This window comes from Monomorium pharaonis, chromosome 7, assembly GCF_013373865.1.
Source record: "Monomorium pharaonis isolate MP-MQ-018 chromosome 7, ASM1337386v2, whole genome shotgun sequence".
NCBI lineage: Eukaryota > Metazoa > Arthropoda > Insecta > Hymenoptera > Formicidae > Monomorium > Monomorium pharaonis.
Window position 1 is genome coordinate 7914096 of NC_050473.1, and position 22570 is coordinate 7936665.

At 37.6% G+C, this 22570-nt stretch overlaps 3 protein-coding genes across 3 annotated transcripts; all 3 read right to left on the reverse strand.

Annotated features, from left to right (window-relative positions):
* Window positions 1–567: 567 nt before the first annotated feature.
* On the reverse strand, window positions 568–4611 carry LOC105833888 (glutactin-like). Its single transcript, XM_036289593.1, has 4 exons — window positions 4534–4611; window positions 2781–4107; window positions 1878–2387; window positions 568–1516 (listed from the first exon to the last, which is right to left on the reverse strand). The coding sequence occupies exons 1-4, from the start codon at window positions 4609–4611 to the stop codon at window positions 933–935; spliced, it is 2499 nt and encodes an 832-aa protein (XP_036145486.1). The 3' UTR covers window positions 568–932.
* A 1070-nt stretch (window positions 4612–5681) lies between these two features.
* LOC105833882 lies at window positions 5682–13441 on the reverse strand. The gene is made up of 2 exons (XM_028195126.2): window positions 13412–13441; window positions 5682–10699 (listed from the first exon to the last, which is right to left on the reverse strand). Exons 1-2 carry the CDS (start codon window positions 13439–13441, stop codon window positions 6884–6886), a joined length of 3846 nt encoding a protein of 1281 aa, XP_028050927.2. The 3' UTR covers window positions 5682–6883.
* A 2201-nt stretch (window positions 13442–15642) lies between these two features.
* LOC105838832 lies at window positions 15643–20760 on the reverse strand. The gene is made up of 2 exons (XM_012684695.2): window positions 17118–20760; window positions 15643–17028 (listed from the first exon to the last, which is right to left on the reverse strand). The coding sequence occupies exons 1-2, from the start codon at window positions 18643–18645 to the stop codon at window positions 16445–16447; spliced, it is 2112 nt and encodes a 703-aa protein (XP_012540149.2). The 5' UTR covers window positions 18646–20760; the 3' UTR covers window positions 15643–16444.
* Between the last annotated feature and the right edge of the window lie 1810 nt (window positions 20761–22570).

The following is a 22570-nucleotide window of genomic DNA, read 5'->3' on the forward strand; positions in this document are numbered from 1 at the left end:
AAACATGAAAATATAATATAATTACTAATTTATGTTTAGAGACAGAGAGAGGGGCGTAGGGTGGAGAGTGGGAGAGCGTGAGAGATAAAGACGAGGATTAAATAAGAAAGTAAAATGTAAGAGTAATATTGAACAATATGAAAATAATATAATTAATATCATTAATAATATAATTACTAATTTAGAGAGAGGGAGAAGGAGCGTGAGATAGAGAAGGGCATTAAATATGATAAAATGTGTGAGAGTAATATTACAGAAGAAAAAAAAGTGCAATGTTCAATATAAAAATGCTAAGTGGCGCGCGCGATGCGCGCGCATTGTTGTGTTCTAGTAAAATAAAAAATAGAATGAATAAATTGTATAAAATAATTATTGCACGCAGTGGTAATATGTTATATTAATAGAAAACAAAACTATTGTCTATAAATATAATTTATTTTGGAAACTTACAAAAATTTATATATTTGTAGTTTTTATTAAATTCCTACATATCAAATAATATTTTTAAGACTTCTTTTAAATACCTAATTTAAATTTTTTCTAAAATTATTACTGTATATACTTTTAAACCAAATTCGTAATGTTTTAAAAAATGGAAATATTTGTAAAATAATTTGTTCACCGATAATCTATCTTACAACATTATATAACTTGTATATGTATCGCAAGATAAACAAAAAACTTAATTAATTCATAAAAAAACAATATATGTAGAATTTATTTTGTTATTACTTTATAATGTTATATAACTGATACACCTAATAAAAATAAGAACCGTATGGATGTAAATATGCGTAATACTTGATCTCTTCTACGAAAGCCGCAGATTTTTTATATACAATAATCATACAAGATTATGCCAGTGAATTTGGAGTTTAAGAATATGCACACACCCAATATTTCTTAACATAATATTTGGTTATTTCATTCGCTTAGATTCCCGTCAGGTCACGAAAAATTTCTGCGTTTGTGATAGAACGCACCCGACCGCTCGATACACTTGGCCCATAAAAAGAAGTTTCCTTGCCAGGATCTGATAATTGTCTCACATTTGATGTAGCAATCATTTCTTCAGGTGAGTTTTTACTCAATTTCACAGCGTAATACGGATCTTTGTCTTTGGAGCTAAATTCGCTGCCGGTCTTGGAATTCTTGAATTTATAATATTTATCAGCACGAGGTTGGTCGTCTTCCTTCTGTGTTTTCTTAGCGGGCGAAAACTTTTCAGTTTTTGCATGCTTTAAATATTTTCCGGTCCCGGGTTTGTATCCAAAGAACTCCTCGTAGATCACTTTTGGCGTTCTTTTAGTCCAGGAGATGTCTGAACTATAAGCTGTGCTGTCTTTGTAATTAGTATTTGGTACCTTACGATTTTTTTTAGAAACGCGAGATTCCTGATTCTTCGGTTCTTTGGATTGCTTTACGCGAGATTGATTATTATTCTTTTGTCGTTTAGGGGGACTGGGACTAATATATGGACTATCTAGTTCTGGGACTTCTTTCACGTGCACGTATTCTGTAAAAAAAAATACTTATTTAATAATTATTTTCACATTAAAAAAAATATATAATATTATTTTAATTAATTTTAAAATACAGTTTCTAATGTAACATAAAAGCTTCTATAAGTTAAATAATGTAAAATATCGTAACAATCTCTGTACAAATAATTTAGGTTTCCACATACTTTCTGTATAACATTATATTGTTTTAAATAAAGCTCCCGTAGATAAAGCTGCTTCTTGAATTATTTATTTAAATTGAATTAAAATTATTTAAATCATATATAATATTTTATTCAAAAAATGGTAGACAAAATTGGTTATAAGTTTAATTTTATCTAAATTGTAGATGTGCACACGATTTAACAACTTTACCTTCTTTTGGTAGCTCTTCTCTATAAGATTCTTCAAATTCCTGCTCAAAGTCTTTCTGATAATACTTGGATCGTTTAGGTTCCACCTCGTAAGAACCTTCATTGGCTTTCTTACGTTTCTCCTGCTTACGGCTTTCTTCTTCTTCTTCCTCCTCCTCCTCCTCATTTTCCTCTTCATACGAGTCACGCGATGGTTTTGAGGATTCAGTATATTCAGCACGGTGCTCTAATGACGGGTCTTCTTCCTCTTCGTCGTCGTCGTCGTCGTCTGATGATGAATAATTCTTATAGCTGGAATACGGTTTATCCTCAAAGTCGTCGTCGTCGTCGTCGTCATCATCAGATTGCACTCTGTGCTTCCCAAATCTCTCGTCGTATTCTTTGAAAGGGTAAGACGCTGAAGGCTTGAAGTCGCTTACCGTCGGCGAAACTTTGAAATATTTTCCCGGTCGACGCTCAACGTCGTCATCTTCGGAACTGTCATCCTGTTCCTTGTCCGGATTTTTGTATCCTAGAAATAATATTTCTAACATAAATATTGATTTTAATTTGCTTTACTATTTTATTATCTAACGGAAATTTACTAAAACCATTACTTTATTATTTAATATTAAAAAATTTTTGCAATAGTCAATATAAATGTATTTTCTAACATGTTTTTATGTTGAAATTTTAACATATTTTAACATATTTTAACATATTTAACATATTTTAATATATTTTAACATATTTAACATATTTTAACATATTTGACATATTTGAACATAGTTTTAACATATTTTCAACATATTTTTAGGTTAAAATGTTTAGTAAATTAAAAATTTATTATTTTTATATGACATAAATTAATATTCCATAAACTAATTTTTTTTATTAAGTACACAAGTTGCGAGATAATACAAACTTTCATTATCCTTATCCTCGTCATCAGTATCATCGTCAGGTTGAGGTGTATGTGGCTCCGGCTTTTTCTTATTGACGATCTCTACGTCATTTAGAATGCCTTGCGTTGAAACAGAAGGATGAGCGATATTTTGTCGTACGTTAACAGGCTGCACATTGTTACTACGTTCTTTGTCAAAATGCAATTGTGGTTGACTGTAAAGGGACTCGTAATTGCCTTGCGCTTTAGGAGCACTATTCGCAACAGGATAAGCTCCTATGCTGGCGCCTTTGTACTGCGGGAATTGAGGGTTACCGTTTACCGTCTGGATCGGCACGATTTGACCTTGGAAACTGGACAAAGGCGACGAAAACGGCGAAACATTAGTCGACTGAAGTGCCATGTTGAATTTCGGCCCGGTTCCAAACTTAAATCCCACATCCGATTCGATAGGATAGTTCTCGCTCAATAGAAACTGCTGACTCTCGAAAGCGGGCAAAACTCCCGAGAAGTCTAGGTTGCTCTGCAGTTGAATGATCGGAACCGAGATTTTCTTGCCGTTCACGTTCACGGTGGCCTCATCTTTCTGCCCAGGACCCTTGTCAGACGACGGAGTAACGCTTGGCACTGTTGAAATACTCGGCGCGTACACCTGCGCGAACTCGGTAATCTTTGGCAGGGGATAACTCGTTTTGTATACCGGTGCTTGTACGGTAGACGAAGAAACGCCCTGGGGTACAAGTTTGCTGATGCCGGGGTACGAGGGATACTCGAAGTCAGAGAAGCCGGACAATTCGATCGGTTTGTTCTGCTGGAACACATTGTAGCCGGGCGAGTAGAGGCCCTGCAGTTTCTGGGGCGACTGCGACACGATCGATTTGGACGCGTCCAGCGGTTTCACGACGCTCGCGGCCTTGTACGCATCGGGATTATTCAATATGTCAAAGTACGGAGCGAGCAGATTGCTCCGATAAGACTCAATTTGCCGGACGGGCGGAGGAACGTAGACGAGCGGCCGCTTTGGCACGCTGCCATACGCGTGGGAACCGGGTCCGTGATTCGCGCCGGTATAAGACGCTCTCTGAACGTCGGTTGCCCTGGCGTTTCCATAACGTGGCGATGATCTCAGGTTAATATCCTGAGGCAACGGAATTCTCGGCGTAGTTTGGCTACCGCTGGATTGTTCCTGATTATTACGGATATTGTGGCCGGGCTCTACGACCACGCGTTTCGATTTGGCTGCTGACGTGACGGAAGCGCCAGTCGTAGGCACGACGTTCGTGGCGGTACATATCGCAGACGTAAAGAGAACGATGTTTACAATCTGGAACGTATTCAGCGCGCACGCCTTTTAAATATCGATTTTCGATATTTCGATATAAAAATATGTTAATTAAGAATATAAATGTTAGATTGAGATTAATATTAGATTAGATTTCATAATAATTTACTTGACTAATACATCGATCTGAAAAACTTGAGTTTAAATTGGCATAAGTGAGTTACATGAGATGTGTAATTAATGACGTAGGAAATGTGGCATCAAATTTTTTTAATAATCGTAAATTAAGAAAATTAGTGACGTTATTAATACACAAAATCACAAATATGTGATAAATATTATCATTGCACAGTGTAACATATTGAAGAAATAAAACAAATCACATTTGTGAGTATATCACTGTTGTTACAATATTACGATACACATAAACGGCCGACGTTGCGGTAAGCGTTGATTATTTAAACTAATTGGAGAAACTGGAGAAACACGTACCAACATGATGCTCGTACTGTTCGGTACGAGCAGAAACCAAAGTTTAACGTTAACTGACTGCGATCGACATTCTCTCATCTTTTATATTCGGCGTTTACTGATGCGAGACAGCAGAATAGGCTGGACTTTCCTAAACTTTGTAAAAAGCGTATCGAGAAAAACCGAGTCAAATTACATCGCTTCTCTTCTGATCAGTGAAGCCGGAATCATAACTATTGCTCTATCTTTTTATTAACTTACACTTCTCTTTTCTTTGCGATCTGCCATTTACATTATTATCATGCAAATTGTAATGCGAATATTATTATTAGAACAATTCTTAATATTAAATGTAAATATGAAATTTTGAAGAATTATTAAATTCGATTTCTTGTTTAATTAGGAACAATTAAATTAATTTGTAATATATAATAGAAAATATAAGATACTAACTACGTAGATTGTACGTAAATAAAAATTAGAATAATAAACATAAAATTACAATTATACACATTTTCAATGTCTATTGAATCTTATAAAGGTAATAATAACTGTACTATTTACTAGAAGAATGACAGTTTCCTTTACTAACCGTTATTCTGAGAAAACTTGCGCGAGCATGTCTAACATAATAGTTTTGTGTGAATTAACGTAGATCTTAAACTAATTTCTGTCTAATTCTAAGATTATATTTTTCGAGAAAGTGACTGTTGCACAATAAAAATGCTCCAATGGATTTATGTGTACAGGCTCCATTGAGTAAATCTGCAAGCTAATGATTGTTACATACCGTGAGGTGAACGCCTCTTCCTTCTGGTTTACGCTTGAATTATTACGCCAACCAACTGGAAAGTATGCAGTTGTACATATTTTCACCATACTGTTAATTTATATTTTGTAAATAATTAATTTTGATATAATTTAATAATCTTCCTAAAATGCAAATACCAATTTTTTATGTTGTATCTATTATTTTTTAAATAATTATTTTAAAATATAAGTAATCATATCAAATTTACATTTATTACTTTATACAAAATATAATATTTTAGCATTTTATATTTCCTTGATAGAAATTATGGTTAAATACATTAAAATAGTATTCATTAAAATTAATAATTATTTAAAATTGATTTTATTTTTTATTTTAATAGATTTTAATATTTTTCTTTTGTATTATATTATTTAAGTCACTTTTCATGCAACGTTTAGTATTTTAAGAATTTAAATCTTGACTGCTAATCATATATGTAACAGAAAAAATATATTTATTTTATATACAAATATTGAATTATTTAAAATATTTTTATATTTTTAACCGGTAATTACATCGATAATAAATCTTGCTATCGTGCTAAATATTATAAATATTGATCATAATAAATCTTTTTTAGTTTGTAAAATAAATAGTTTCTTTTAGATAAAACATTTTTATTGGTTTACTTTTATAATAAAGATTAAAATCCTCATCCGATTTTATCATGGAAAGCTTGAAAAGAACTCCTATGAATATTAATGCAACCATGAAAACACCTCGCCTTCAGAATGTTGATGTAAAAAATTTTATACTCATCGCATTTTTATTAAAAACAACAATTTCTAAAACAACTTTTTGCATAAATATTAAAAATAAGTGCATTTATTTTATTCCTTACTTTATTAACTGATTAAAAATTTTTATTTTTTTAAAAATGTATTGACACATAGTTTATCACTATACTTTACCCAGATAGATTATTCAGATTGTTAATTAAAGACATTTGAAATAAATAATAAAAACATGCATTGAAATTAATTAGCATATATTATATTTGTTTAATTAAAATAGTTACCAATTACTTAGCTCTAATAAAGCTTCCTGCATTTTACCTTGATGTAAAAAGAGTCCATCTAGATGAAGGAGAAAAGAGAAAATCAATGAGAAAAGAAAATGGATAGGATGCAGGCGTGGCAAACGCCGTAGAAATTACAAGACGTATGTATTTTTCGTTTGACTTAATATGTACATATACAATACTTGTCAGCGTCTTACAATGATGATCGATGAATTTCTTTTCCCCTCGAACCGAACATTCCGTGCGAGCGCGTAAAATACTAACGATTAATTTTACAATTTCCGTAGAAAACGTTACTTACTATAATTAAACTTACAGTGCGAACAGCGCAGTGGTTCGATGCTAGCGTGACGCTGCAGTTGTTAATGCGTAAAGCGGACGGGAAGTCGTCCGTTATCGCGTACAAGATAAACGTGTCTACTACTCAATTAATTCTAGTCCTTTTTCTTTCGCGAGAGGATTTACGATTTCACTCGTAGATCCAGGGAAACGCACATCGCGCGATCGACATCTTGCTTGTACTTTTGATTACGAATTTATGCGGTGCTGTTCCCCGAATAGAGATTCTCTTTGGCAACCGAAGCAGACTGCGTCTCGATGTCGGACCTGTCCACGTAATCCCTGAAGGCTTCAGCGTAAAATTCCTGCTGCAGCCGACGTCTGTCTCTCTCGTTGAGGAATTGCCTCAACTGATCATTGTTGCGAAAATTCTGCGCGCCTCTGCTCGGTAATTGTTTGTTCTTCATTAACAAACCGAGAAGATTATGCATCCTGGGATGATTAATGTCGTAGTTCTTGTTGTTCTTAACCTCCCTAAAGATTTTTCCGAGGACTTCCGGCGTCGCCGTGGAGAACGTCGGATACGATTCATAGGACGACCGTTGTCTGGATTCGTCGTAGTTTTCAAAATCAAAATTTCGAGGCGGCTTACGGTAACGAGGATGCGTTCCATCCAGAAATATCTCTACATTGCTAGCCGATGTTTCTAGTCCACCGGATCTAAGCGGCGAATTGGCTGGCACTCTCACTAGCTTCTTCGGGCCGTTCTTGTATCTCAATCCTGGTCGTTTCTTCATCGGCTTATCGTAAAAAGGCACTTTCGAGTGGAATCGATTTGGCCTGGGTGGCGTGAGAAAGTCCAAGTGGCTATTGTCATATAGGTCATAGTTAGAACTTCCAGCAAAATTCGAATCTCCCAGTTTAGGTTTGCGATTAGATTTAACGGCACCATGATAAATATGTATCGGTCCCGCGCTGCCGCGAGTTCTCAGTAGGTGTTCCACGGCCGCCAGCAGCGGCTCCAACTTCTTTTTACCTCCCGAATACTTTGGCGCGTCGGTCATGTGCACGTTTTCCTCGCTCTGTGCTTCAACAATATCTTTATACTTTGACTCCGTTAAAGAATTCGTCAATTTTTGCAACTCGTGCTTCAGTTTAGCCAAGTCGCTCGCTTCGAAGTTATTCGGAATACTTCCCGGTCTTCTGTCGTTGTTCCACTTGTGCGAGTTGTACATGGTCTTCAGGGATTCCTTGAACATCTCCTCGGCGTACTTCTGCAAGTCGGACGCGAGCTTCGGTTTCATCATCAATTCGGTTTGCGATGTAAACGGTTTAAAGAAGTTTCCGCCGGGCATAGCGGGCACCAGATTCAAATCTGACTGTAGAGGCTCGTTCGCTCGTAACTTATTGTTAAGGGCGTTTTGATTTTTGATGATGTCAACGTTAGGAACAAAATTGATGGGATTAAACACCGACTGTCCTTGGTTCTGCGATGGCCTAAGATCTACTTGCTTAATCTTAGACCCGGACTCCGTCAGAGAGTTCACGTAATTCTGCAGGTTAACTGCAGTTTGCGGAGCCGAGGCGATTGTGCTGAAAATCGGAACGGGCGTCGTCACAACAGGATACATCGTCTGATAAGTATTCGTGAGAGAATTTAACTTAAGATTTGGATTCACGATCTCCACAGTTTTCGTGCCTACGTTCGGAAGATGTGCGTTCCCTGATGTAACTCCAAGCGTATTCAAATTGTTCGAATGACTAGTTGCACTGTCAACGGTCTGCAACGCAACGGAATTGGAGAAGGGTCTACCCCCCTTTGACAGTTGCTGCAAATTCTGTTGATTTGGACTCAGCTGCGCATTCTGGCCGACAGATAGACTCGCGGTAGCGAGGAAGTTGCCGCCGGAAGTGGGATACACGTTCTTCTTGCCTAGTGAATCCGCCAGATTGGCTCTGCCCTCTGGCATCGTCTGAGTGGACAGCAGCGTAGGTACTGTTGATAGGCTCTGTACCTGCAAGTTATTATGATTTATCATGTTCTGACCATGCAGTCCGTGAGTATTCACCTGGACCTGAGTCGCTTGCAGCGGCGTCTGAATAAAACTCGGGTACGTTTGAATGGTCGGCTGCGGTACCACGGCGAAAGTTGTTCGCGGCGTTACGTTGCCCTGAACGCTCACGCTCTGTAGCGCCGGGGTCAGGCCGGGTGTGAAGGCGAATACAGGTGTCATAGTGCTTGGAACGTAGGTCGCTCTCAAAGTATCCGCGATCTTGTTTTGACCGTTCGGCTGAGAGAACAGAACCGTCTGTACGGGATTCTGGAGAGTGTGCTGGCCGATGATGATATCGGGTACTGGCGTGGAAACCAGGTTCTTCGATATCGCGAAATTCTGAGCAAGAACAGACTGGGGCGTGTTCAAGAGAGGTGTCGTGGTGCTGAACGCACCGATCGGCGCGACGGTAGCGACATTCTGCAGCATTGCGTTTGACATATCGAAGCCTTGACTGCCACCTAACGCGGTCGCGTGGTCGAAGTTCCCCACGGGTACGAAATTCACGACGTATTTCGGCTTCTCCAGCTGATCTAGCTCGATTCCGTTAGAATGGGAGATCTCGAGATTCGGAGAGATCTGATTCCACTTGTTGGTATTCTTTGATCCATGTTGAACAGTTTTCGTTTTTAGATTGCCACTTCTGATAGAGTCATGTCGAATATCTTCGACGCTCTCGTCGTGATGATTCACGTTGGGATCATTGAGCCATGGATTCGCCTTCACTTTGGCTCGCTGAGACTTCAGTCTTGCAGAATTATACGTGTACTTACTCTCCTCTGCGCTCTCATTCAACGTGCCACGATGTTCTTTGGGAAGTTTCTTGGAGTAATCGGGACGTCTCCGATTCTTCTGCACTCTCAATCTCGACTGGTCTATATAATCGGAGTAATCTCCGTTCTCCTCCGAGAAATCTCTGGAATCCTCCGTGCGATGATAGCTACGTTGCCTGTTGTTACTGTTATAGGGATCGTAGTGATTCAATACATCCGAGCTAGATGATTTTAGATTTGTCAAAGTTTTATCGCCATTATCCGACTCGCTGTTTTGCAGCTGACTGCTGAACTTCACGTCTACTTTGTGGTTGCTCGGCTCGGCGACCACGACCGGCTTCATGAATCTATGGCGCGCCTTCGGCGATTCCGCTGCATTGCCATGAGTTCCGCTATGTGCAAGTTCGTTGGCCTCGTAATTCGTCCTTGATGAGGACGGGATCGCCGCTGCATTCTGCTTGGCCGCGCTCAGCCCGTTGTAGTTCGCGGTATTCTGCTGCTGATAATTATCAGCGACTTTCTCCTGGCCATAAATAGTTTTTTTCGCATCCTGAGCGCCATTATATGAGTAGAACTGAGCATAGATGTCTTCGTTGTTGTTCTGTTGCGACTGCCAACCGTAATTGCGTGTCTGGTCCTCGAGCCTCTTCTCCCTCTCGCTTTTCAGACGCCTCAAAGAAGGTTTCCTGGACCCGCTGTCGGTCTTGGTGCTCACCGTGCTGTGCACGTTCTCGTAAAATTCCTGGTAATTAGCCACCGCGGGAGTGTCGTTGTTCACCTTCAGCAACTCGAACTCATTCTGCTTCCCGTCCTGGAAATCGAAAGACCTGCGATTCGTCAATGATCCAGGCAGACTCAAGAAGATCCTCGCTTCCGAGGAGTATGCTAAGTCCTCTTCCAACTTTCTCGCCCTCTCATCGAGGTTATCTTGAGCACTTACGGCATTCGTTGCGTTGCTCTCTTCAAACCTCTGCTGCTGGTGTTTTTTGGTCTGTGACGAAACGGACGACGAAGCGGACCGTATCATAGGCACGAAGCCATTGGAATTTTCATAATGTACCGTTGCGCCCATTGACGACGGTATACTCGAGAGCTGTTTCTGAAGATCCTTCGAGTTTTTCGGCTGCCTCAGAGCGTGTGCCATGGTCTCTGAGGCGGTCGCGAATTGATCGATGACCTCTTCATCTTTTAAATTAGTGTTTTCTGTGCATCTCGTTTGCGGCCAGCTGAGGAATAGCAATATTACCTACGAGAATTGAAGAACGTTATTAAATTGGAATTGAAATGTGAAATTTAGTAATTTAATTGAGCAATTAAATAATAATAAATTCTACAATACTAGCGTAAATTAAATTTAATGTGCAAATCTGTAGATATTTTATCCTCCCTTAACCATCTTAGTAAGAATTTTAAGTTAATAATTAAATTATTTAAATGTATCTATAAAAGCTTTATATTAATTAATGTTGTAATTAATGTTGTAAAATTTAAAAACTTTTTAAATTAAATTTAATATGAATAACATACTATATGTTATAGAGTTAATATTAATTAAGAGTAATAAAATAGTAAATAATATTAAATAATGTTATCTAAATGATGCTACTTATGGTATATAAAATTAAATATAAAATAAAAAAATTAAATAAATATAAAAATAAAAAAAATACATTTTAAGAATAAGAGTTTAAAATATATTTTTATAAAACTTGTATAAACTAGTTAATCAAAAACAAAGATATATTGTAAGACAAAAAATTATTGTATATATAAAATAAAAACATAATTTAATTATTATTAACGCGATAAACATCAAAGAAATCGAGTTATTATAAAAGTAAGCGATCTGAAAGATACATTTCATATAGTTTTGATCGCAAGCCTCGCTAAAGAAAAGAAAGTAGCATATATGCATTACAAAGTTTGGATAGCTACTACATGATAGTAAGCGGTGTTAATTGCTGTTTCGTCAAGGAGATGACCTAGAAAAGAAAAGCAGACTGGAAAAGTAAAATTCGAGCGTGTGCAATGGAAATAAGGACTGGATGTGCACGGAAGCAGATCTTTGTGGACTTTCTCACTGATTCATGGTCATTCGAGTTATTATTTGACAATGACGGACTCCCATATACCAATGTCACTGTTAATACAATGATTTTAAGCGGCAAAAAAATTTTTCAAAAGCTTGGAATGCAATTGTTATTCATATAAACGATTTTTCTTTTATAAAATGCAGAAATCTGGGCAACCAACACATAACTTATCCGTTTAGAGAGTGTCGGTGAAAAGTAATTGCAGAGAAAACAGAGCCAATTTAAACTATTCTTTATGCCTATCGTTAAACAAGTCGGTCGAAGTTGTCGATCGAAAAATAACACATACCGTTAAAATGCATATTTTTATCTAGAATCAATTTTTGATCAAATTTTAAAAACATTTAAAAATAATACGTATAATTTTGCAATTAATAATGTTTGCATAATTCTTTAATTAATTAAAATTTTTTTTAAATTTAATTCTTAAATTTCTTTTTTCTTTTTATTTGCATAATTCTTTTTTCATATTTTGTTATCGTGTAAAACAAAATGCACATCAAAATAAAAGCATGCAAGAAAGGAAAGGTGTAATCTCTCTATCATAATGCTGTTTTTTAAATTTAATTCAGACTTTCGATACGACTTTTATAAATCAGAATATAATCATAATAATAATCATAATTTTAAAATATATATTTTTCTTGAATATTTATAATGTAATTTATTTTTAAAATTTACTTCTTACAGTATAGTACGTTCAAAGAAAGAAATATTTAGAATACATAAAATTATATGTGTGTATATGTTGTGTGTGTGTGTAACGTATAACATAATATCATAAAATAAAAAGTAAATAAATTATTATAATAATGTAAAGTAAAAGTAAATGAAATAATATTGTAGATTTAAAGCTTTCACGATCATTGACGTTGTTTCCAAAATAATATTTCATGTGTATTATTTGTATAACATTTATCTTTGCATGTTTACAATAAAAAATGTAGCCTTTCTCTTTTATATTTAATATAAAAAATATAAGTAATAAAAATATGGATCTCTACATTCACACTTTTAAAAATGTTAACGCGCTTGTTTGCTTTTTCTATTTTATTTTAGCTTTATATATATATATATTTTTTTTTTGTGTCCATTAAATATTAAATAAGAATGCACAAAAATCGCACTAATATTTTTACAAGCGTATTTTGAATACTGGCGATGAAGTATATAACATATATATTGTAAATATATATGCAAATATACAGATGGAAAAAATATAGAGTAAAAATATAAATTACTTTGTATAGCAATTAATAATATGTGTAAAAACTATATAAATTTTATTCTATTCTCTCTCTCTCTCTCTCTCTCTCTCTCTCTCTCTCTCTCTCTCTCTCTATATATATATATATATATATATATATATATATATATATATATATATATATATATAAAATATATAATACATCATACCGGGCGACACGTGCAACAATATTCTTGATTCTAACATTAATAATAAAAGATTCGGAAAAAAACTATTTAAATTGCTCAAAGAAAAATAATTGATAAAGAACATATCTTTTTGATGTGTTTTATTTACATATCTTATTGAGGTGACAGAGAAAGAAAAGAAAAGAAAGAAATGATAAAAGAAAGAAATAAAATATATTATGTGTACATATTCTTCTATAAAAAATTTCACATAATTTCATAGAAAAAACCTGTCACTTAAGATAGAAGAAGTAACATAATCTGATATTGCCTGTAATATTCCGCATGATATATATATCGGTTTTGATATATCATATTGTTAATGAACAAATTCTTTTCTATTTATCCACACAAAAGACCGACCGATTTTGGCTCTTATTGCACAAATAAACTTCGCACTTTCACAAAGTATCCGATCCCAAGTTACTTACACAATAAAACATCATTTTCGTCGGAATCATTTTTTAAGGTCCCTCCAGAGATCGAGCGTTAAATAAAAGTAAGATCCATGCGCCGCACTGTGCTACGCGTACACACTGATCACGATCATTCGTTCTCGCGATCCACGCCTACTGTGATCTCGAGGAACGCGCGTGGTGAGCTTCCACGCGAGAACTGAGCCACATAGTAGATACGCGATTTTCTTTATACAGCCCGGCGGCCAAGTGAAAAATATCGTTCTAAATATTATCCTATACACCACACAGCCGCAAGAGGATACTTTCATTCGCGACACGCGAGTGCGCCTGGGGAAGTATTGTCCGGAGTATCATGGGATCGCTCGTCATTACTACGGAATTCGAACAGCGGTATCGGCAATTATACGAAGACGGAGACCCGCGGCGTGTACGTTTCGCAAAATGTTCTCGATCGGAATCGAAATCGCTTTATTTCTACTTCCTCGCCCGAGGGATACCGATCGAACGGCGTGTCCTCTTAAACGGGAGGAGGAGGGGCATTTCGCAATTTTGCAGAGTGCATCGCGAGATATCCGTTTGCAATCGGCGGGACGAATCGAGGATCTCTCCCTAGAGCGGCATCGCGTCTTGCCTCGCGTTGGATCACTTCCGGCGCATCCGCGGTTCTCGTGATCCCCGATTGAGCACCGGGATCGAATCCAGATATCTTTCTCTCTCTCGTCAGTACTTTTCCCGCCGTAATTTTACGCGCTCTAGAACACACGCATTATGCCCGATGCGCCTACTCCTCCCAATGCGCGCCGTGGAAACGAAGGTGCACGTCCGTGTGTAATGAACACGAGCCGATCTCCTCCCCTGCGTGATGCTCGCGCGGAGTCGCCCGCGCTCGTGCCCGAGCGTTCAGCAGTTTAATGCCTCGCGCCTAATTGCCGTGCCGCAATTGCTGGTAGATGCAACGCAGATATCAACGGTGCCTGTCCGTTGTGAAAACGTGGAATTAACAATGGCCGGAGCACGGGCTCAAGATCTTCTTTTTTTTTTTACGCGCCTGCCAGACAATTAGAGTTAATTGCGGTTCAACGGCATCGGTCGACATCAACGTGCATCTCTAAACACGCCCGCGCGCCGGTAATATTCCGTTTTATTAAAAAATCGGGATCATCATGCCTTTTCTCGCGCTCTATTTCTCATTGGCATTTTGTGAATAAACGCATTTGCGCCATATCGAGTAAGTGCGTAATAGCAATGGCCGTTCGATGCACGCGAATCGATAACAATTTCTGTTAAGGTGAAAATGAAAACTTTTACTTTACGTTCAACGCACATATATATGGTATGATTATTGGAAAGAGTTAATAAGTACGCTTCGGTCTGATGTACGTTTACTAGCTTTTTCCAGTAATCGGATGATACGTACGTTGTTCATGTAACATAATACACAGGATATCCTGGAACTTTTAAGTGCGGCTTCTACGGCCAATTGAGAATTGAATTCTTAGTAAAAGTGTTTAAGGAAATCTTTTATCCCTGTTTTCTAATTTTTAACCTTGCATGCTTTTTAACTTTATGCTTTTATATACAATCAAAATTACAAAATTAAAATTTTATTAAATTATAATCTATTATATGAAATAAATTGAAAAATAACTTCTAATTCTTCATAATTTCTTTGTCAATACTTTTTCGTAAATTCTTTATAGAATCTTCAATAGAAAAAACATTGATTAAATTTTAGATTAGAAATAATTTAAAATTTTTTATATCTTGTGAATCATTTTAAATTTGTAATACAATTTTTTGAAATTATTTCAAAAGTCATAATATTTTATAAACTTTTTGTAAAAAAATTATGCTTAAAAATTTTTAATGTAAGGAAGAGAAATCAAAGATATAAACATCTTACAAAACCAAAAATAAATCAAAGTAGAAAACTGTCTTAGCGGTTAATTTTGTTATAATTTATATATAATAATTCTGTTGTATATATTATACATATAACCACTACTATACAGCTTCCTACTTTTCAATAATTTTTACATGCATCTATGTATATTTATTTAAATGAATATATTGTCATATACATTTAAAAGAAAAAAGTAACTTACTAATAGAGCATATTTAAAGATTGAAATTTTACAGATTAATTAATTTTCAGGGAACACATTAAACAAAATGCGACCGTCGGAAGGTTTTAATAAAGAATACAAAATAAAAAGATTTATATATCTTTAAGAAACAACTGATTTCTAATAAAAATTTAATTGAGGTACAAACAATACATATCTAATTTATATAAAAATCGGTTTCTTACTTGCTTATTCGTTTATAATGATGTATACAAATCATTAACTTAAATTGCAAATAAGGACTTAAGCGCTACGGTTTATATAAGGTACCTTTCTGAAGTGTGGAAATTTGGCTGATTTTTTATAAGCACGTTCACAAAGCAACATGTGTGCTTTTCTTACTACTGTTTTCCCGAGAACGACAGAGAAATTTATTAATACCATTAAACTTTGCGTGTTCTCAGCAAATCAGTAGCGCAGGTACGTTTGTATGCACAATACATTGCACAATCCCACGTTATAAATACTATCGTATCACTATTACATCCGATTACTATTATCTCGCTAACGTTTTCGTAAATCGGTTCATGGCACGAAGCGTTCATTCTTTGAAGTCGTAATGTGCCAAACAATATACATTGCAATTATTTTATATTTAAAATTAGAGAATAATATAGAGAAAAACGAATTTTTTCATACAAAAACTTTCGTACTCCGGGTTTGATATCGCCAATAGCTAATGCCGTATCGATTGATCGTTTCTTTGATCGACTCAACTTTCGTGTTCTATCTATGTTTATCGGTACTTATAACCTGTTATTTTTTTTATCTTAATAATATTCTTCAAATGCAAATAAAAACGTGATTTAAAAATACATATTATAATATATCTGAATGTAATACATTTTGAAAACCCCAATTTATAAAACACGAAAGTCAAGAGGTGTCTTCGCGGCTTTCTATCGATCGCGATTCCGTTCTAAAGCCTGTGATTTAAGAGCCTCGGATCCTCTATGATCTGCACACTCTTCACTTTCAGCCGAGCCGCCGTGCGCTCACCGTATTTTCCATCTGACAGATCTTTCTCGGCGTCCAGATTGCTCGTCTCGTAACTCGATTTGCCTATGTAGGATTCCGTAGGATTGCCGATCAAGTCCCGAGCACCACCGCTCGGTATCAATCGCGTAAGTTCGTGCAGAGGGCTCGTAGAGAACGAACTCTGATCCTTCGGGGACTGATCGTCGCCGAGATCGTAATTGGACTGTTGCGCCAATTCGTCGATACTTCTGGCGTACTGAACGAGGTATTGCTGCAGCAGGGCTTTCAGGTTCACGTTCGGCGTGGGCTTGGGTTGTATGGGCGGCACGCCGTCCACTCTTAGAATGATCACGGGTATCAGAGAGCTCCCAGCTTGCACGAAGGTCGGCCGCACGTTGAGGATAGACGCGGGATTCTTGATGTACTGCGAGATGGACGGGTTGTAGTTCAGCAAGTCCGAGTACTGCAGATTCGAGTAGCCGTCCAGATTCTTGCCTCCTGCCGCGTTGATCTTCTTGCCACCAGCTGGAAAAATTATTTGTCAAGTAATAAAAATAAATTCGCAATTACCGTATGTGTGTTCTGATAAAGCACAAAGTGTTTAATTAGCTCACCCGACGAAGTGAAGAGCCTCGTGGGTTTAGCGTTTCTCTCCACGATGTCGACGTATTCCGGATTTGGACTGTTCACCATGTACTTCGAGATCGGTGATCTCGAGATCTCGTATCGGTTCCTCGGTATCTTTCCGATTGTCTTGAAGGAGCTCCTCAGCGGCGACAGGGTTGTCGCAGAGGCGACCGAGTACGCGGGCGAGACTCCGCTGCCGGCTTGCACTTGCTGCGAAATCGCCTGCTTATGATTGACAAAGTTTTGATAGCCCAATCGAAACGCTTGCGGCTGCTGCTGCAGACGGGACAGGGAATTGGCCGAGATGAACGGATTTCGTGAGCCGTGGGGTTCCGGCGCCACCGGAAACTGTACCGGGCCTTGCGATATCACGCTGTTCTCCGTGGAGGCGGATTCGTAGATCTGCGACGCGTCCTGAGTTCTGGCGGCCTGTAACGCGGCCAACGACGGATACTCGGAGTAAGTCTCGTATGTCCTCGGCGGTTCGTCGGACACTCTGCCGTCCGAATACTTCCAGAATATCTTGTTCTCGTATCTGACGCCGTTCTCCACCGTGTACCGCGGCAGATTGGGGAACGGCCTGGCGTCCTCCGCGTAGCCGGACGTGTCGTCGGGATTGGGAGTCGAGGATTCCACCGTCGTCGAGCCCGGTCGAACGTAGTCGCGAGGGTTCAACTCTTCCGTGAGAGCGGCGGGTTCGAGGAGACTGGACTTTGAGGTTTGCGCTATGCTTTGCTTCGGTCTTACGTAACTGTGTACGTTTATCGTATGCTGGGCGCTCTGCCCTAGGTATCTTTGAGACGGCGGACTCAAGGTGACGTAGCCCGTTGCCGCATCCGCCGGGCCAAACGTTAAAGATTGTGGCGTCGTGGACGCGTACGCGTTGTTCTGATAGTTCGCGTTCGCGTACCCGTCGATGGAGGGCCTCGCGATCGGCGAGAACCCCTGGTAAGGCTCGAAATCGGACGTCTTCGTCAACTTCGTTCGCAGCCCGAATACCAGCGGCGGCTTCGTCGTGGGATTGTAATACTGATACCTCGTGTCCGTCGAATCGCGGACATCCTGCTGCCTGAAATCCGGTAACGAGCTGGAAATCAATTTCTGATTGTCCGACAATACCTTTTCAATTATGGTCCTCGGGAGAAATGGGCTGATGGATTCCTCTATGCTCACGGTGGTTCCGGTCTTTCCCGCGGGGAAGTAATAATTGTACTTTCGCGGGGCGCGTAAGGAATTACGGTCGAATCCGTAACCGAGGCCGTCGTTCACGGTGCGCTTCGACTTCTCGTCGGTCGCGTTATCTTCAATTGTGCCGTTATCAAAGTCCAGAAGTATTAACGGCGGTAGGATTGGTAGGATGTCCTCGCCGTTTTTTCGCTGCCCTTCCTCGTCCCGTTCAGCATCCGAATCAACATCGTCGACAGCATCGTCAGCAACGGGACGCTCAATGCTGCCCGAGTCGTTCACCTTGATCCCCCTGTTTCTGCTGGTCTCCGCATTGCAGAGGCCGTGCATCAGGAGGAATGCGGCGATCTGAAAGTCAGGGGCAAGTGTAAGAAATCGCGCCAGATGCGACGTAACAATGTGTTGGCTATCGATCTCCGGCAATGGCGATCTCACTTTCACCTCCCTTCCCTGTTTTGGCGAGCACGTACGATCGTTCCGAAGAAATGCCGATTCAATTATTCCGGATTGTGTGTGTGCGAATTTTCCTTGTAACGTTCAAAGGGATATATTAAAACTGAGTATTAATGTTCGTGTTCTATAAAAGTATCGATAATCCGGTACGCAATTACGGAAATAACGAGCGCATGATTGCAATCTTGCAATTAGAGCTGAAGATATATGGAAAGATATTCTTGTAAAGTTAGAGTCAAGTGTGTCGGTCAACATCATCAAAACGAGTTTCATTCGTTGCGTACTCACGATTTTCACCGCTTTCTTTAAACGTCAGCGTCGCAATCTATGGATAACGATGACTGAAAATATCGCTTTCCATTTGAGCAATAAAAGTTCGAACGGTCGTAAATCGTGTCGATAAAAATTTACCAATGACTTTAAAAACACTAGATGTTAGATGCTAGATGTTAAAAATTATTTTATTATTTTAAAATATTAAAATTAAATTAACAAAGAAATTATACTTAAATAGATTTAAATTATACCTATGACACAGGTAAATAGGGAAAATATGCCAGGTAATACTATTTTTTTATAATTTCTATATTAATGCATAAATTACTCTTAAATTAATACGCTTGGTTTATTCTGTTGTGGGCCACGTATAACAATAGTTTTTTTATTTATAGAATTATATGTATACAGAGAAAATTTTATATAAAGAATTACTATGTATGATAGTAATTAGGAATTGAAAGATTACTATGTACGATAAAAATTTCAAAAAATTATACCATAAGTAATGTAAATGCCATGACAATTTGATGAAAAACGTAGTAAAAATTTTTATAATTCCTTTTTTGGTCTGTGCTTATTGCTTATCGTAACTTTGGCAAAAAATTAAAAACGTTAAATTAAAAATTAGCTAAATATAAAAGTCAAATACTGTTAATACAATAAAAATAATTTAATATTTAATCGCTTTTTGTTCAAATATTTTAAAAACGTATAATATAAATCATATCTGTCTTTAAATAGCAGCATATCTTTAAATCTAATCAATCGAATTTTTTGACCATTTTCCCGAAGCAAGCAGGATGGTTGCTCTCAAATCACAATTCTGGCATTAATGATCCAATAAATATTCAGCACACGACACGTGATGAAAATAAATGCGCGTACAGCGCGCCGAAATGACCGGCCACACAGCCGTTCGTCACCTCGTCAATCAACGCGATATTGGCAGCGACGGAGATGTAAAAACGCGAGCGGCATGTCGCAATTGAGCAGACGTCGAATTTCACGTGCCGGATCTCGCCGGGACGTTCACGTTACGTCGTCGCGAAATCGCAGCGTTACCTAATGCAGAAAAGTGCGTACGAGACATCCTCGCAAAGCAGGGAGACATGGGGCTCATCCTGAACTTTCACTGGCTTACTCAAGAGCATCTGGCCGCGGCAACTTTATCGCCTCCTCTTCACTTATGGGTCCGCACGATCGGAGAAAAATACACTTTCACCGCAATTACGTCCGGTCGCGAGTCCAGGAAGCGTTCGATTCGATTGGGAGAAGCGAATTTTTTGGAGCTGTTGCGAAAAATTGACACGCGACCGACGCGTTTCCGTTAAAATATTTCCTACGGATTTTCGGCATTAAAACTTCAGCCGGAGGGATTATAAAATTTAGGCTGTACAGCTGTAACCGTGAGATTCTACCACGTGCGATCAATTTCTGCCAATAATATGCATCCGTGCTGGAGTCAACACGCGGCTGTCAGCTTAGCAATTATGTATAACTGTGTTAGTAACATTCATCGGGCAATTATTGCAGATTTATTGTTATAATTATCAAGGCATGCTATTTTAGGATTATTAATGAAGAATTTTAATACCATACAGTGTGAAAATTGTTAGTTTTTTAAATTATTTTTCTCCCAATAATTTAATTATACAAAAACAAAGAAATAAAAAAAATTACAAAAGTACAGGAAGAGAATAAAACAAGAGAAAATTGTATTATTCTTTTAATATTCTTTTTATACAAAATGTTAATAAAAATCGAAAAAATATAGTACCTCTCTCTGCAGAAAACATTGATAAAAATAACTAATAGTAAATTGAAATTACATTTTAATTTTTTAACGACTTTATAAGTTATAATAATTACAGACAATTTTATTTATATATAAACGATCTTTCTATTAAATATAATTTTGCACAGTTTGTAATAGAATTAAAACGTAGCACGTTATAATATAATAAAAATCAAACATCCACTTAATGAAGGGAAATAGGGATTTAGGGTAGATCCTATAGAGCGCTAAATAAATGAAGCAACTATAAGGTACTCACGTAGATCCTAGCGAAACTCATGACGGCCGACCTTAAACCTGCTAGCTTGGCGGACCTGTATGTTTGATACTGGTGAAGCTGAGGCCAGACCATCTACCTTATATGCCCTCGCTCCTGGTGTGAGAAGGACACCATCATTATAGTTTCACCACAGCGAGACGAACGCTATTCGCGTTCGATACGGGAAGACACCTGCCAGTAGCGTAGCGACGTCTGATAGGTTGGCGAAATGATCGCGCCGACTCTCTTTCATTCTTTTTACATTACGCAAATAAATGCGTATCACGCTATAGCTCAGACTGAACAGGAAATTTCTATGGTAGAATGAAGGTTGTGTATCAGAGAACAGACGTGTTACAGATCATTTGCTACGGCGAGACTCTGGAATTTCTAACTTAGCATAAGATGGAATTTTTAGCGACCTCTGAAGAATTTTTATTTATCATTTATAAAGAAATATATTGTAATGAGCCCGGAAGCGCGGCGTACGAAAAAATGCGTCGCTTCCACTTTCGTCTGAATATATCGCGGAGCACATATCAGCAAAAAAATTCTAGTAAATTATACACATTCGCGGAAAAAGAAAGCGCCCCATGCATAGCGTCCCGTGACGACATTAATAATAAAGTAGCAAGCCAGAATTTTAAGCGATTAATTTCGCGCGCCTACACCGTTGGGCTCATCTCTGTGCCGTCAGCTTTCTCGTGTGGACTCTCCGTTGATGATATATCGCGCTCGCGTAAATACTTTACGTATGTATATTTCTTGACATTAGATGTACCTTCGTCAATTCACTACCACTCGATGTCAACGGAGGCCATCCGAATGTACATCGTAAACGATTATAAATACTGGCATAGGCTGTCGGGCTAATCAGCTAATCTCTTACGAACTTATTGGACACATTAATGACCAATAAATAATTTTGTCGCGTCTGGGTAATTAATAAAAATTTCACGGTTGAGCAAATTACACTTGTCTATTAATGTCATGTAATAGGTAACATATATTATCCCTTTCATAATCGCAGGAAGAAGACAAATAAGTGGCCTTGCCAGGTTCAAGTAAAAAAAAAATTAATATCTTTTCATTAATTTACCTTTCTAGAATATAAAACTTTTTTATTTGTTATATATCATAGGAATCACTACAGAGATTCTGTAAATATTTAACATTTGTACATGTTATTTAATAGTTTCCTATTTCAAATTTAAAAAGCTATTTAGAAAAGAAGTTATTATTTCAAAAATTTAAATATATATTAAACTTGAAAAATATTGTATTATAAAAAATGATTTTGTAATGTTAATGGATTGTCTAATCATTGGATATGTAACGTTATGTATAAAAAACTTTCTGCAGTACCGGTCTCATTTCCAAAAACGAGTTAGAGCGTGGATGCGACGCCGCGGACGATCGCGGAGCACGCGAATCATCTGCCGATCATCTTGCGAGTGGAATTCAAGTTT

Coding starts and splice junctions, on each gene's coding strand:
- LOC105833888 (XM_036289593.1), bottom strand. CDS start 4,611: ATGAGAGAATGTCGATCGCAGTCAGTTAACGTTAAACTTTGGTTTCTG. Junction 4,108..4,533: donor ACAGTACGAGCATCATGTTG/GTACGTGTTTCT, acceptor GATATTTAAAAG/GCGTGCGCGCTGAATACGTT. Junction 1,517..1,877: donor AGAAGAGCTACCAAAAGAAG/GTAAAGTTGTTA, acceptor TTTTTTTTACAG/AATACGTGCACGTGAAAGAA.
- LOC105833882 (XM_028195126.2), bottom strand. CDS start 13,441: ATGATTCCGACGAAAATGATGTTTTATTGT. Junction 10,700..13,411: donor CGAAAATGATGTTTTATTGT/GTAAGTAACTTG, acceptor CAATTCTCGTAG/GTAATATTGCTATTCCTCAG.
- LOC105838832 (XM_012684695.2), bottom strand. CDS start 18,645: ATGCACGGCCTCTGCAATGCGGAGACCAGCAGAAACAGGGGGATCAAG. Junction 17,029..17,117: donor GAGGCTCTTCACTTCGTCGG/GTGAGCTAATTA, acceptor TAATTTTTCCAG/CTGGTGGCAAGAAGATCAAC.